This window comes from Numenius arquata, chromosome 7 (genome assembly GCF_964106895.1).
Source record: "Numenius arquata chromosome 7, bNumArq3.hap1.1, whole genome shotgun sequence".
In the NCBI taxonomy this organism is placed as follows: Eukaryota; Metazoa; Chordata; class Aves; order Charadriiformes; family Scolopacidae; genus Numenius; species Numenius arquata.
In genome coordinates, this window is record NC_133582.1 from 8,161,976 (window position 1) to 8,174,628 (window position 12,653).

Genomic DNA, 12,653 nt, shown 5'->3' on the forward strand with positions numbered 1-12,653 from the left:
ACAAAGAGAACACAGCTGGTGTTCTTACTAATAGAATTGATTTATAGTATTTACAATTCCCACAATTTGTTCTTCAAATTCTGCTTTTGCTGAAAGAAAAAAAAAAAAAAAAGGAATACTGTTAAGAGTCAAGTATGCTTTTATCATAATCAGGCTATCCGAGGAGGTAAAGCAGATTAGAAGAGGGCCAGGTCTGTTCACTGTGTGGACTGTTTGCCAACAAAGAAGTATTAAATATGGGTAACTGGACAATGTTATGTTATCACTCTGCTTCTGGGTATATAATAATAATACAAATTAATAATCATATTAATACATCCAGGAGTACAGCAAAGAAAAAATATGTAAGCCTAAACTCTTGCCCTTTACTGAAGAACTAATCTGCATTAGAGTCAGGACCTGAATGAGGGCAAGAACAAGCAAACACCAGTGGTCTAATAGTGGAACAGGGTAAAGTGCAGTGGTTTGAGGGCTGCTGTTACCAGCAAGGATTAAGCTGAGGGGACCCCACTGTTCAGAGAAGTTGGGGGGACTCTGTGTATTAGCTGTGCTGAACCCATTGTGCCTCCGAGAGGAGCTTGTAGGATGAGTGTCCTGATGCACCCTAGCTCCACGTCGCTGCTAAAAGGAGGACTTCTGCTTAAAAAGAGATGACAACACAAATTTGTGTGCTCATCACATCAATCTAAAACAATGACTTAAAGGAAGAGGGGCAGCATTAAAAAAATGCCATCTGAAGATCCAAAGTCAGGGAGAACACATTTTTTAGGGGATCTGGTCTGGTCTGTGACTACACCCACATCCACTTTTAGGCAAAATGATACACTTAAGATATATAAACTGCCTGGCTGTATATGCAAAATCAGAAGAGACTCATTTAGCATTTTTTATTTCAGTTAAATACTCCCTCGGTAACTGTGAAGGAGAAATAAATAACTAATCAGAAGACGACTCTAAGTTTTTTTGCATCATAGCTTTATCTCTGGGATTGGTAGGATGTGTATACATTTTGGGAGGTATGTTTCAGGACACGCTTGAAGATCACAGCACACTAAAGTGTTTGAAATTATTTTACCAAGCAATTGATGCATCTTTTAACTATATGCTATTGAAGTTTATTATGTAAGATGCTAAAAAGAGATGAAACTGCAAGAAGTGGTAATTAGCTGTTTTATGAAAAAGGTTCATTCATGCACTTTGCTTGCAGTTTTTGATAGAGGGAATACTTTTCAAAATCCAAGAAGAAGTACGAAGATACCAAAATTTCTCCCCTATTTAAAAGTTTTTCCTTATTGTTCCCTGAAAGATAGGTAAGGTTTGCCTTTGAAGCATCTTATATTCCTGTCAGACTACTTTTATGTTTGAATTTAGTACAGAAGGAAGGTGTCAAAAGAAATGAAACTCCACTGGGTGTCTAGGGAATGTAAATATTTCTCTTTCTCTGCCCCAAGGACTTGTTTGCCCATATTTTGACAGTCCATGAAATCTTTGACACTGAGACCTGTCAAATATTAACAACTTTGCACTGTGCCAAACTGACTCATCATTTACACTTTTATCTTTTTTTTTTCAACTTTGATGTCGATCATTCAATCAAAAAATAAAATAATAATAAAAAAACACTCAAGTCTCTGACCTGAAGAACTTTAAATGAGACTCTTTCTGACATCTTTCTCACCTGCATGGCTTTTTCCTGTGTACTTTCTATACTAATAGATGCTCTTGTCAGAAATCAAGATTAACACCCATCTGTTCTATTACTGCTGACCTGTTGCTCTGGGTCATATTTTATGCAAACAAGGGTATTGTTAAATCAGCATAATTAACTTGAAAAAGCCAAAGTAGGTCATTAACTGCCACTCAGATTTCTAACAACTTTTTTTCAACTGATTAATCATTGCTCTGAGGTCAGAAACCTCAGAATTATTTTTTATTGGAAAAAATTAATTCCTTCTATGCTTAAGTGCAATAAAGTGAAGAGCACATATTACTGGTTTTGATGTTCCAATTTTACTTGATACTCGGGACAGAAACCTGCAACATCCACATGGCAGAAGAACAATTTAGAGATTTATGTAAAAAATGAATGCTCTGTAACTTTTTCATTCTGTGAGAACCCTACAGTATTTTGATGAGTCTTATTTCTAAACCAACATTTTATGCATGTATAGTGCAACACATATGTATGGTTTTTCACAGTATGTAATTTTTGTTTTTCTGACACTTGCACACAAACATATCCTCAGAAACAGACAAAGTATGACCTACGTCTTGATTTGACATGTCCCAGTAAGGCCGCTCTCCATAAGACATTACTTCCCACATAACTATTCCATAACTCCACACATCACTGGCTGATGTAAATTTGCGGTACTGGATGGCCTCTGGAGCTGTCCATCTCACTGGGATTTTTCCACCCTATGGAGGAAAAAAAAAAAAAGAAGAAAGTTTTTTTTCTCCACAAAATTTCAAATCATCTTCCGTAGGGTGCACTTATAATTATTTCCATCAACATCAAAAGCAGCGCTTATAACATCTACTACAGTTGACCGAACGCAGAATTTTCAAAGGAGTCTAAGGAAGTTTAGGCTCTTAAAACACTTGGACAATAAAAAATTAGAGACCCGTCTAAGCTACGTTGGATGTATTTCTCCGGAAGTGCTTATTTCTCTCTTGATTTTAAGGGGCTGCTTAGATGTTTGACATACATTAGTCATTTAACTCCTGGCTGGCTGAAACTAGTTGAGGGGGATTGCGTCCTGTGCATATAAATCCCATTGAATTGTCATACGGCTCCGACAGTTTTAAACCAAGATCTCACTTAAAGCCCAGCAGCAGGACTGACAGCTGTGAACACCACTGTGGTTTCCTGGATCCCTGCGCCTGTTGGAGCAGATTCCAGGGGCCCCTCCTTCCCTCTGCATGAGAAAATAGGTACAGCAAGGCCCCACGGGTGGGAAAGGGGAGCTGGCTCAACAAAAGAATAAAGAGCATAGTGTGCCCGATGAATGCTTATTTAAGAAAAGCGTCCCACCCAAAAGCAAAGGAAAATACAGGAGTTGAGCTTTGTCACAGTCTAGCCTCAAGCTAGTCAACTTCTTGGTGAGATAAAATCTAGTCTGAAAAATAGTAATAGCCTACAAATATTTTAATTGACTCATAGTAAATGAGATGATTAAAAATTTTATGGGTAAAACTTCCGTATTTGTTCAGACAGGGAATAATGAAGATACTGTGCAAAATTTTTAGAACTTTACCAAATAAAAATGTACATTCTTACAAAAATATCAGTCCCTAATTAGAGCCAGATTTCTGCAGAGACTCTTTTCCTTTTGACTGTTTAACATTTCTCAAGCAATTAATGTATTTCTCTTATCTATACTCTCTAGAAGATATGCTTCTTCTTAATAACCACATCTCAAAACTACTAAAACCCATCGATTTCTCTTACGGTAGTAGTGTAGACAGCCTCTGGATCATCTTCTATAACTCTGGAAAGGCCAAAGTCTGACACTTTACAAACAAGGTTGCTGTTGACAAGAATATTGCGTGCTGCAAGATCCCTGTGTACATATCCCATATCGGCCAAATATCTCATTCCAGCAGCAATTCCTCTCAACATTCCCACTAGCTGAATGACTGTAAATTGCCCGTCATGTTTCTGGAGGGAAGAAAGGAGCAGCAATTCTTGTTAGTATAGCTGAGAAGAGAAATAAGAATTAGTTTTACAACTTTAGCTTTCTACTTATTTACCACTTCTGTAGCAATTCATCCTCAGGCAAAGAAACTCACTTCAAACACAAGTTTTATTTTCTTCAGAGATAAAGAAGTACATCCAGCTAAAAAATGTGTGAGTAGTTAATGTAATAGAAGTAACAAAACTTGTTAATCACTGTAAATTTCTGGGTAAGTCATGCTAAGTCTCTTCTAAGAGAGATTACCTGATGCACAGCTCTTCATGGTTTGCCTCTATGCTCTTCATCTCTCAGCATAATTATTTGTATCAAGAAAATAAGAACTATCTTCTTTCGGAACCCTACCTACTGATAATTTCATTCATATCTCGGAGACTATTAAACAAACATAATCTTTCTGTTCTCTATGGAGTGTTTATACTTCATCTCACACTGTCCTGTACACCTGGTAAGAAGTCAGAACCGGCCAGTTCAGAACATGCATTTAAAAAAGCACTAAGTTGTTGTGAACTTGCATTTCTTTTTCCTCATAGCAGCCTTCCAGTACCTGAAGGGGGCCTACGGGAAAGATGGGGAGGAACTCCTTATCAGGGAGTGTAGTGATAGGACAAGGGGTAACAGTTTTAAACTGAAAGAGGGTAGGTTTAGATTAAATATTAGGTAGAATTTTTTTACTCTTGGGGTGGTGAGACACCCACAGGAATAGGTTGCCCAGGGAAGTTGTGGATGCCCCATCTCTGGGGGTGCTCAAGGCCAGGCTGGATGGGGTTTTGAGCAACCTGGTCTGGTGGGAGGTGTCCCTTCCCACGGCAGGGGGGTTGGAATTAGATGATCTTTAAAGTCCCTTCCAACTCTAACCATTCTATGATTCTATGATTTATTCTCTTAAACACAACCGTAGTTCATTTATGGATTCTTGTATACTGATTTCCACTATGCTGACACAATAAAATTCTGCTCCCTAAAGGCAGAATATTTGGCTTCAGGTATCAGCGGTTTTAACTTCAGCTGGTGGCAATAATAAAACCCACCATGTCTGTGCCACATTAAATCACTTAAATTCCTAGACTGTTCCTGTGTGATCCTATCTGGTCCTCCCATTTCTGATCTGGTTTTGCTGAAATAATGTAGAGAGCTGCTAATATTTTTCAAGCTCCATTTCAGCCTGAAAACCATTCTAATTATATGAATATCATGCATGTGTACATATATATACACACATACCTAAAAACGTATTTTTAAAAGTGACAATGTGTAATATAATATATATGTCACTTAAAATGTGTTTATATATGTTTTCATTTTGGTACTTACCCTAAGAAATGCATCTAAGGCCCCATTCTCCATGTATTCTATTACAATCATGACTGGTTTCCCTGAAAGAAAAGAAGACAGATTTTGTTTGAGAAACTGTAACAGAAATGGAGTGCCTTTTTTTGATAAAACACGTTATGCCTTTGAAGGACTGAATCATTGAGACAGTGAACATTTCTGAGGCCTCCAGCACTGTTACTGAGCTCTAATAAGTTCTTAAATGCCTGCATGGAACGTGGTCATGATTCACAAAATTAAACCATACAAATCAAAATGTCAGTGTGTTCTCCTAACTCCTGCTGTGTGAACAGGACCCTGGAATAATGACACTTCAGATAATATGAAAGGACATAAGAAACCTTATCTCTCTGCATGGTCTTTGAGGCTAAATGAAACTAGAAAAATAATATATTTCAAAGTACTTCATCTTTTAATCATGCGTGTATCTTAATTTTTTTTCCTTAGGTTGTAGCATAAAAGTAAGTATTGTTTTAGTTAGTTACGCATCAGGAGAAAATCCATTAGGAGTGTGCAGCCTGTTTATAATTTGAATCTTTGACCGTGAATAAGCTAAAGTAATTTCTGCCATTATGTTGTTATTTGACTGACAGATCGAGCCACTGCTTACCTCTGGTAACGACCCCTTCTAAGTGAACAACATTGGGGTGGTCAAACTGTCCCATGATGCTTGCTTCGCACAGGAAATCTCTCCTTTGCTTTTCAGTGTAGCCAACTTTCAGCGTTTTTATGGCTACCGCAACATCTCTCTTGCCAGGAAGCTTTAGACGCCCACTGCACACTTCACCAAACTCTCCTAAAATGAAGTAGATCAATCCAGAATTACTCCAGCTATAATATCAATATTCTTTTTAGGGCTTGATTCAACTAGCCCCCTAAGTGTGCACTTAAATTAAAAAACATGTGAATTTTTATATTTTAAATGGTTTACTTAGGAACACAAAGACAGGCACGTACTTTAAGTGAATTGCTGACTACGTACTTTATGGAGTAAACACTTCACGTTAAGTGATTCTACAGGACTGTTATTTGAATCTTTTAAAAGACTTGTTAATAATTTGTTACACTTTTTCATAAATAGGAAATAAATATGAAGTAGCTTTCATAAGAAAATACTATTACAGAAATAATAATACTATTTCTAAGCACAAATGTCATTCTGTTCTACAGGGCTTCCTTGCTATCTTTAGATCCAGTGGGTTTTTTTCTTTCGAAAGGCAGCTCTTTCAGACCTGCTTTTAATTTAGCATCGTTATTGTGTTAAATGAAGCACTACATTATTACCTTCAAGCAGGATAATTTACTTTGCAGATTATGAAATGAAAGGTGTGACTTATAATAATTTTGTTACATTAAACAAACACAAGCAAATGTTGGAAGTTTGTAAAAGGCTTCTAAACTGAGACAATTGGAAGTTGAAGAAGCATGTGAAAAAAATGGCGAAACAGCCAGCAAGAATACGAAAAAAAGCCGCAGCAACAATTATTTGGGAGAGAAGTAATTGGACTCCATTGGACAGGAAAGAGGATGGAAGCATGTGAGATGTGCAACAGAATAGCAAAACATCTCCCTCACTATTATTGAGACTGTGAAAGATGTAAGGATTGTCCCTTGCCTCACAGCTGTGTCAGCAGAGAGAGAAAGAGATAGGTCTTATTCTGTAGCCAGGAATAAAAAACCTCTTGGGTTATATAGGAGAAAAGGGTAGTAACATGTCTTGTACTGAATAAAGGGGAACGTCTCTTTAAAATGAGAAAGATTCATTGCAAAAATATTTAATAATCTGATACTTTGCAAACTTATCTGCAGTATGGGAGATATAGATCCAAGTCCCTCCTCCAAATCAAATCAAATCTGAAATTTATCTCCTGCATACCTGTGGAGTGCCTTAACATTAAGCTATTGAGTATACACAAATATGCAGACACACCTACATCCAAGACATGTTTTGGGGTGAGTGCTGAAGAAAAGGATTGAATTAGGAAAGACACAAAGATTTTGAATAGAGAATCCCTCTGGGACATATACTGAGGTCCTGAGAAACCTGGTGGGGTCAGGACCTAAGTGCACATATACACTGGCAAGGCGTCTGGCTGGCGGTGGAGAGAGGTATGCTTGGAAATGGGGCTGAATGCCTGAAGAGGTAGATGCTGAAGTTTCCTAATGGATGAGTTCTGAGAAACCTTTAGCACACTGTCACCTTTCCAACACTACTGTTCTCCTGTCACCCCAACAGCAGAGGTTAGAGAAGGAAACAAGCAGTACCTGGGCCTCAGCTTCACAGCTCTCCAGCCAGAAGCAGAGAACTTTGACCAGACCTTAATATTTCCAGCTGACTTGTTTGGGCAAATCTCCACTCAGCACAGCTCATTTTACCAATCTCACAGAAGATGACTGCATACTGAATCAAATTCCTCTTGCTCCTGTTCTGTGCTAGCTGAATGAAAGTTAGCTCCAATCAGCTCCATATACCTCTGTTAACACCATGCTGTACCTGAGCTAATTGGCCAGACAGAGTACAACTGTTCCTGCCTGCAGAGGTGAGACATTAGCCTCAACCATCCTTGGGCACCAGAGTCATGGTCTGAATATCCATGCTATAGCTATGAATACCACGAGGCAGGGACATACATAACAACTGGCTGTTCATGCCCTTACCTTGGTGCCTTAACCTCCCTCCTGCACTTCATTAGCAATATGGATGACTATTAATGAATTCACCACTCACCTCACTCACGGCTCCTAGCCACAAGAATTTACTAAAGGATAACAAGTTTCTCTAGCGGTACCTTACAGAATTGGTTTTGTTCCACGCTGAAAAAAAGACATAAGTGTGTGTGTGTGTATGTGATACTTAGAGCCAGGTAATTAGGATGCTTGGCAATGGAGACACTAAGGCTTAACTCCTTTCCAGTGCCCTGTGATCTGATTTTGATTGATTTCCAAAAGCAGATCACTCGCACTCAGTCAAACCAGAAACTTGAACTTGTGTGCTATGCATTTCAGGCCAGGATGCTGGCCAATGAACTACTTCTATTCCCAAGAAAATAGTATATTCAGCTGAAGTGATGCCCAGAAAGGATCCAGAAAATACGACAACAAGAGTGGGAATACTGCACAGCCGCAGAGCCACTAGCTCAGCATGTCAACAAGGAAGAGGCATAAACAAAGGATATGTGATACGAAGAAGGACTCAACATGGTGGACACCATATTCTGTATCTGACAGGTGGCCGCAGCGGGATGGTAATGAAAATGTTGGCAAGGAAAGCACATATCCCTCATGTAAATTGAGCACAAGCATACTTGCGCCCTGTTTGTCTGAGAGAGACGTGGCACTACTCGATAGTTGACGTGGCCAGCATTGCTGATGCGTATTGAGACTGCTAAGTGGCTTTTCTGGTGCTGTCACTAGTAGAAATTCTGTATTCTTCTTTAATGTACGAATTTCAGCTGCTTCTTTGGGTTATTAACATTCTGTTGTTCCTGGACTGCATTTCATTTGACTCCTATTTGCTGTCCACATCAACAGGTTAAAACCATAGCTAAACCCTCTACACAATATGCTTTCGCTATAGCACTTCTAATTAACTTTCTGCAGAAGGACTACTAGCACACGTTAGGTTTTTTTGCTATCAGTTATACTCATTAAAATCAAGAATAAATTCATCTGCAGTCAACAAGATTAACATTCTGGAATTAGTCTGTCATAACAGTGAAAATACATTTTAAACTGTGTACTCTGCAGCTGAAGCGTTTTCAGCATTTTGCTCAGAAGGCATTGGCAAAGTCCAACTGAATATATCTGTGCTCTGAATTGTTGCAATGCTGACAGTTTTTTTAACTCAAAGCAAAAGATAAAGCTCAGTAATTTTTCTATGCTAATCTTGAATTTAAATCTTGTATATTGTGTATTTAGTAGAAGAGAGGCTGCCATTCCAGCATCTCAAAAATTACTAGTTAGCGAGGGCTGGATTCTTATTCTCTTACTCATCTGAAAGAATAATTTGCTCAGCAGTGGTTTTAATTTCAATGGTACTACTCCTTGATTAAGACATGATTCAACAAGAGTGAGGTAACTTTAAAGAGACATTGTGAATTCTAAGTGTAAAGATTTTTTTACAGGTAAACCAGCTTATTTTAGAGAAACTTCTTCTCTTTTTAAATAATACCACAGCATGTAACTTACAGTGCATGCCAAACTACAGGGTGATTTTAAAAGTATTCTACTAATACTTTTATAAAACAACAGGAAAGCAAAAGAACATTTCCTCCAGGAATCCAAAGTATTTGATATTTTTCTTACCCAAGGAAACTTAATTTCACTACATGGAGTGGTGCAATAAAAATGTCACATATCTTATTAATGCAAACAAATGAAACTGCCTTTTTAGAGCATGAGCACCACGGCTTAAGTAGGTGGTAGACAGTTCAAGAGGAAGAAAAGCAATGTAATGCTGGTGCAATTACAATCAGTCATGAGAAGTTAAACAATAACTTTTTGTATTCATAAAATATCAAAAAGAAAAATGGTAGAACAAAAAACAGCCTTAGGGAAGATTTTGTTATACAGAAACAAGACCTTCCTCATCTCTATTTAAGATTTTGTGCTGCAGCCAGTTTTTCTTACTCACATGAACAAAAATTCAGAGGTCAAAAAGCCCTCTTGCAAAAGGAGGGCGAGCAGAATTTGCACTCATGCCTAACGCCTTCCCTCTGACAGTAAATAATAGGCAGCAAAACTGCCCCTCTCCCCCCAGTTACGTTTTTAACAGCAGATACAGAATTAGAAACCCACAAGTTTTCAATGTCAAGCAAGACTCTTCATTTCCTTATTTATTTGGGTTTTTTGTTGCCCCCCCCCCCCACCATTTGTTTTTTACGTTTTAGAAGCCAGTGCAGCTTCATTGCTCTTAACCACCCTGGCAAATGCAAAAATTCTTCTGTACTTGAGGTATAATTATTTGCCTGTCATTATGATGTATGAGTTTCGATCCCGGCTAAATGGAACAGTTGAATCAGGAAGCCACGGCAGCCTTACCTGCACCAATCACACGCTCAATTTTAATACAAGAGGCATCTAGCTCCTTGGCGAATTGATGGACAGCTCTATTTGGGTCCTCGTAGGTTTCAGGGTCAATGTAGGTTTTGGTGCCTGGAAATTTAACTGTAATGATGTAAGAAAGCATGACTGTGATGAAGCAAAGGCACTTATTGTGCAGTCAGCCCAGGAATTTCATTATGCAGAGTGCTCCTTGGAAGAGTGAACCAGCTTCCACGCTGCCTGAGTCAGAGCCGTTCTGAGAGGCAACTTTAGTTTTAGGCATCATCTGCAAACGTGCTGACACAAGTACACAATCCCATCTCTAAAAATGACTAACATTAGCATCTGCATCTCCACCTTGAAGTGAAAGAAGTAATAAATATTAAATAGCGCTCAATGGAATAAAATGCAAGGGTTGAGTGGGAATAAAAATAAAGCAGGGGAAGGGGGAAAAGACCAGCAGGGGAGGTGAAACTTTCTTTTCTGTGTAAGGACAGCTTATCTTCTTTTCCTAGGTTGCATAAACAGCATTTCTTTATGTTATGTCTCTCTTCTAGTGGGATTGGAAAGGCTCCTCCACCTACTTTAATTTGCTTAAACTACTGAATATGATATTATTTACAGACTGTGGCAATAGCCAAACTAAACTACTCACAGCACTTAGAATTTATATCCTTAGGTATGTTTCTTGCACCAGAATATGAGCATGAGAAACACTTGTAGAAAGGCATAGGAAGGGAAAGTGGGCTCTGTGGCACAATTATTCCTCCTCTCGAGCACCTTAGTGAATAATATGCAGCAATTTCAGTTTTGCTCCCTCTTTCTCCAGTATAGCACTTAGTGCAACTCAAGCTGTGTCGCTCTCTGGCCAGCATGCAGGTTTTTTTCCCTTGGTTTGCTGCAGATGCAGGAAAATTACTTTTTGCTCTACTGGTGAAAGTAGAGCAACCCAGAAAATCTATTAATCAAGCATTTTTTTATGAAATAAATTCAGCTTACAAAGATTACAGTCCTGAGCTTTAATTAAATCAGTGAATTAAAACTCAATGTGAAAATGCAAGACTGTTCCTCTGCTAATTGGTATACTGATATACAAGAATAGGATCAAAAGTCAATACAAAACATATATAATTATGGTTGCTTTGTAATCTTTTAATTGAACATAAAATATTTTAAATTTGAAAATACATTGAAAAATAGCTTAGTAATAATGTGCATTCATGCTTCAGATGGTATTACTGACTGGAAAAACCTCAAACCCTCATAAGAAGGAAAAAGCTAGAGAAATTGAGTAATCTAATGAATTTACATCCAGAGAAATTATTTGAAGTGTTGCCCAGATGTTATTACCTGCCACATTATGTATTTAAATAGATGTTCTTCCAATTGTATTGATAATGCCACAAATTTTTAAAATGACAAATATTTATTTCTTAAACCCCAAAATGACTAGAGCAAATGAGAAGCAAGCAATAGCTTAACCTTCTATAATAGTGCTTTTAGGCAGGGAGATGGAGAAGAAACCGTCCGCTTGTGTTTGTGATAAGGGGCCTGGATTGGAGGTAACCTTGTGAATCTCAAGTGGCCCTCTGATGGTTCGTTATTCAAGCTGTCATAAAACATTTTGACAGGCCAAGGCTATCCTGGCATACCAACATGAAATAATGCTGGCCTAGATTTGGAGACATTGTTACAAGAAAATGGTAGGAGGAAACCAAATATAAATCTGAATTGCTTGACTAAACTCCTCCATTGTACTTGTATCTTCAAGTGTAGCACTTGAGGTCACAGAGGGTTGAGGAGGACTGAAATGAAATATATGATACTCTATTAAATACAGCGCTTTAAAACCTCCTTTAAAAAAAATAGTTACTTGGAAGCTTTTGTGATAGGTAAGTTTTTGAAAATCCAGTCTGGTACCTCAGCACAGGATAAGGTTGTCTAGATGTTATGGAGAAAAAGGACACCAAACTGGTGTTTACAACTCCGTGACCAAACTGGTGACCACAGCCCTGGGTTCCATCTCATTCTGTACGTGGTTACCAAATAAAATTAAACACTAAACCTTCAATCAACAGAAGATGAAAAACTAGCTTGGCAAACAGTGACGTATTTTGTGCTATGATTTTAAAAAAGACTGTGTATGCTAACTGTTCTGAGTGATTTGCTGGATAACCAGATTTCTTGAAAGTAAAATGAGGGAAATGAGCACTTATAAAGTCTCACCATTTCTGGATCAACTATTAATCATTAAGTAGAAGCTTTCATATTAATTCATTTACACTTTCACTGAAACAAAATGTGTCACAGATAATGGACATGAGGAAAGGAATTATTTAGCTAGCATATTCCTTTTGTTTATATACTGAAATATAAGAATACATAGTTGATCTTTTCCTTCAAGGACATATGAGGATTTTAACAGTGAAAGCAGCAGCTCTTCTGAAGACATGAAAAGCTTATAATGCATCTATGAGAGGCAAATTTCAAATCCATCACTCCCAGAATAGAAACATTTAAGTAACATCAGATTTTTGATGAATTCTTTAAAATCAGCTGCACCGCAAAGCGCATGATAAATAA

The 12,653-nt window shown here is 37.9% G+C and overlaps 1 protein-coding gene across 6 annotated transcripts in view; it reads right to left on the bottom strand.

Moving 5' to 3' along the window:
* The window catches only part of EPHA7 (EPH receptor A7), a 164,122-nt gene that overhangs the window by 17,876 nt on the left and 133,593 nt on the right, over window positions 1-12,653 (bottom strand). For 4 of the 6 annotated variants that reach the window (XM_074150118.1, XM_074150113.1, XM_074150116.1 and 1 more), the window contains exons 10-14: window positions 10,068-10,193; window positions 5,638-5,823; window positions 5,010-5,071; window positions 3,452-3,661; window positions 2,269-2,418 (exon numbers count right to left, since the gene is read on the bottom strand). In XM_074150118.1, coding sequence (XP_074006219.1) covers window positions 2,269-2,418; window positions 3,452-3,661; window positions 5,010-5,071; window positions 5,638-5,823; window positions 10,068-10,193 — 734 coding nt within the window. The remainder of the gene's footprint in view (window positions 1-2,268; window positions 2,419-3,451; window positions 3,662-5,009; window positions 5,072-5,637; window positions 5,824-10,067; window positions 10,194-12,653) is intronic. The other 2 variants (XM_074150117.1, XM_074150115.1) reach the window with 1 other exon arrangement.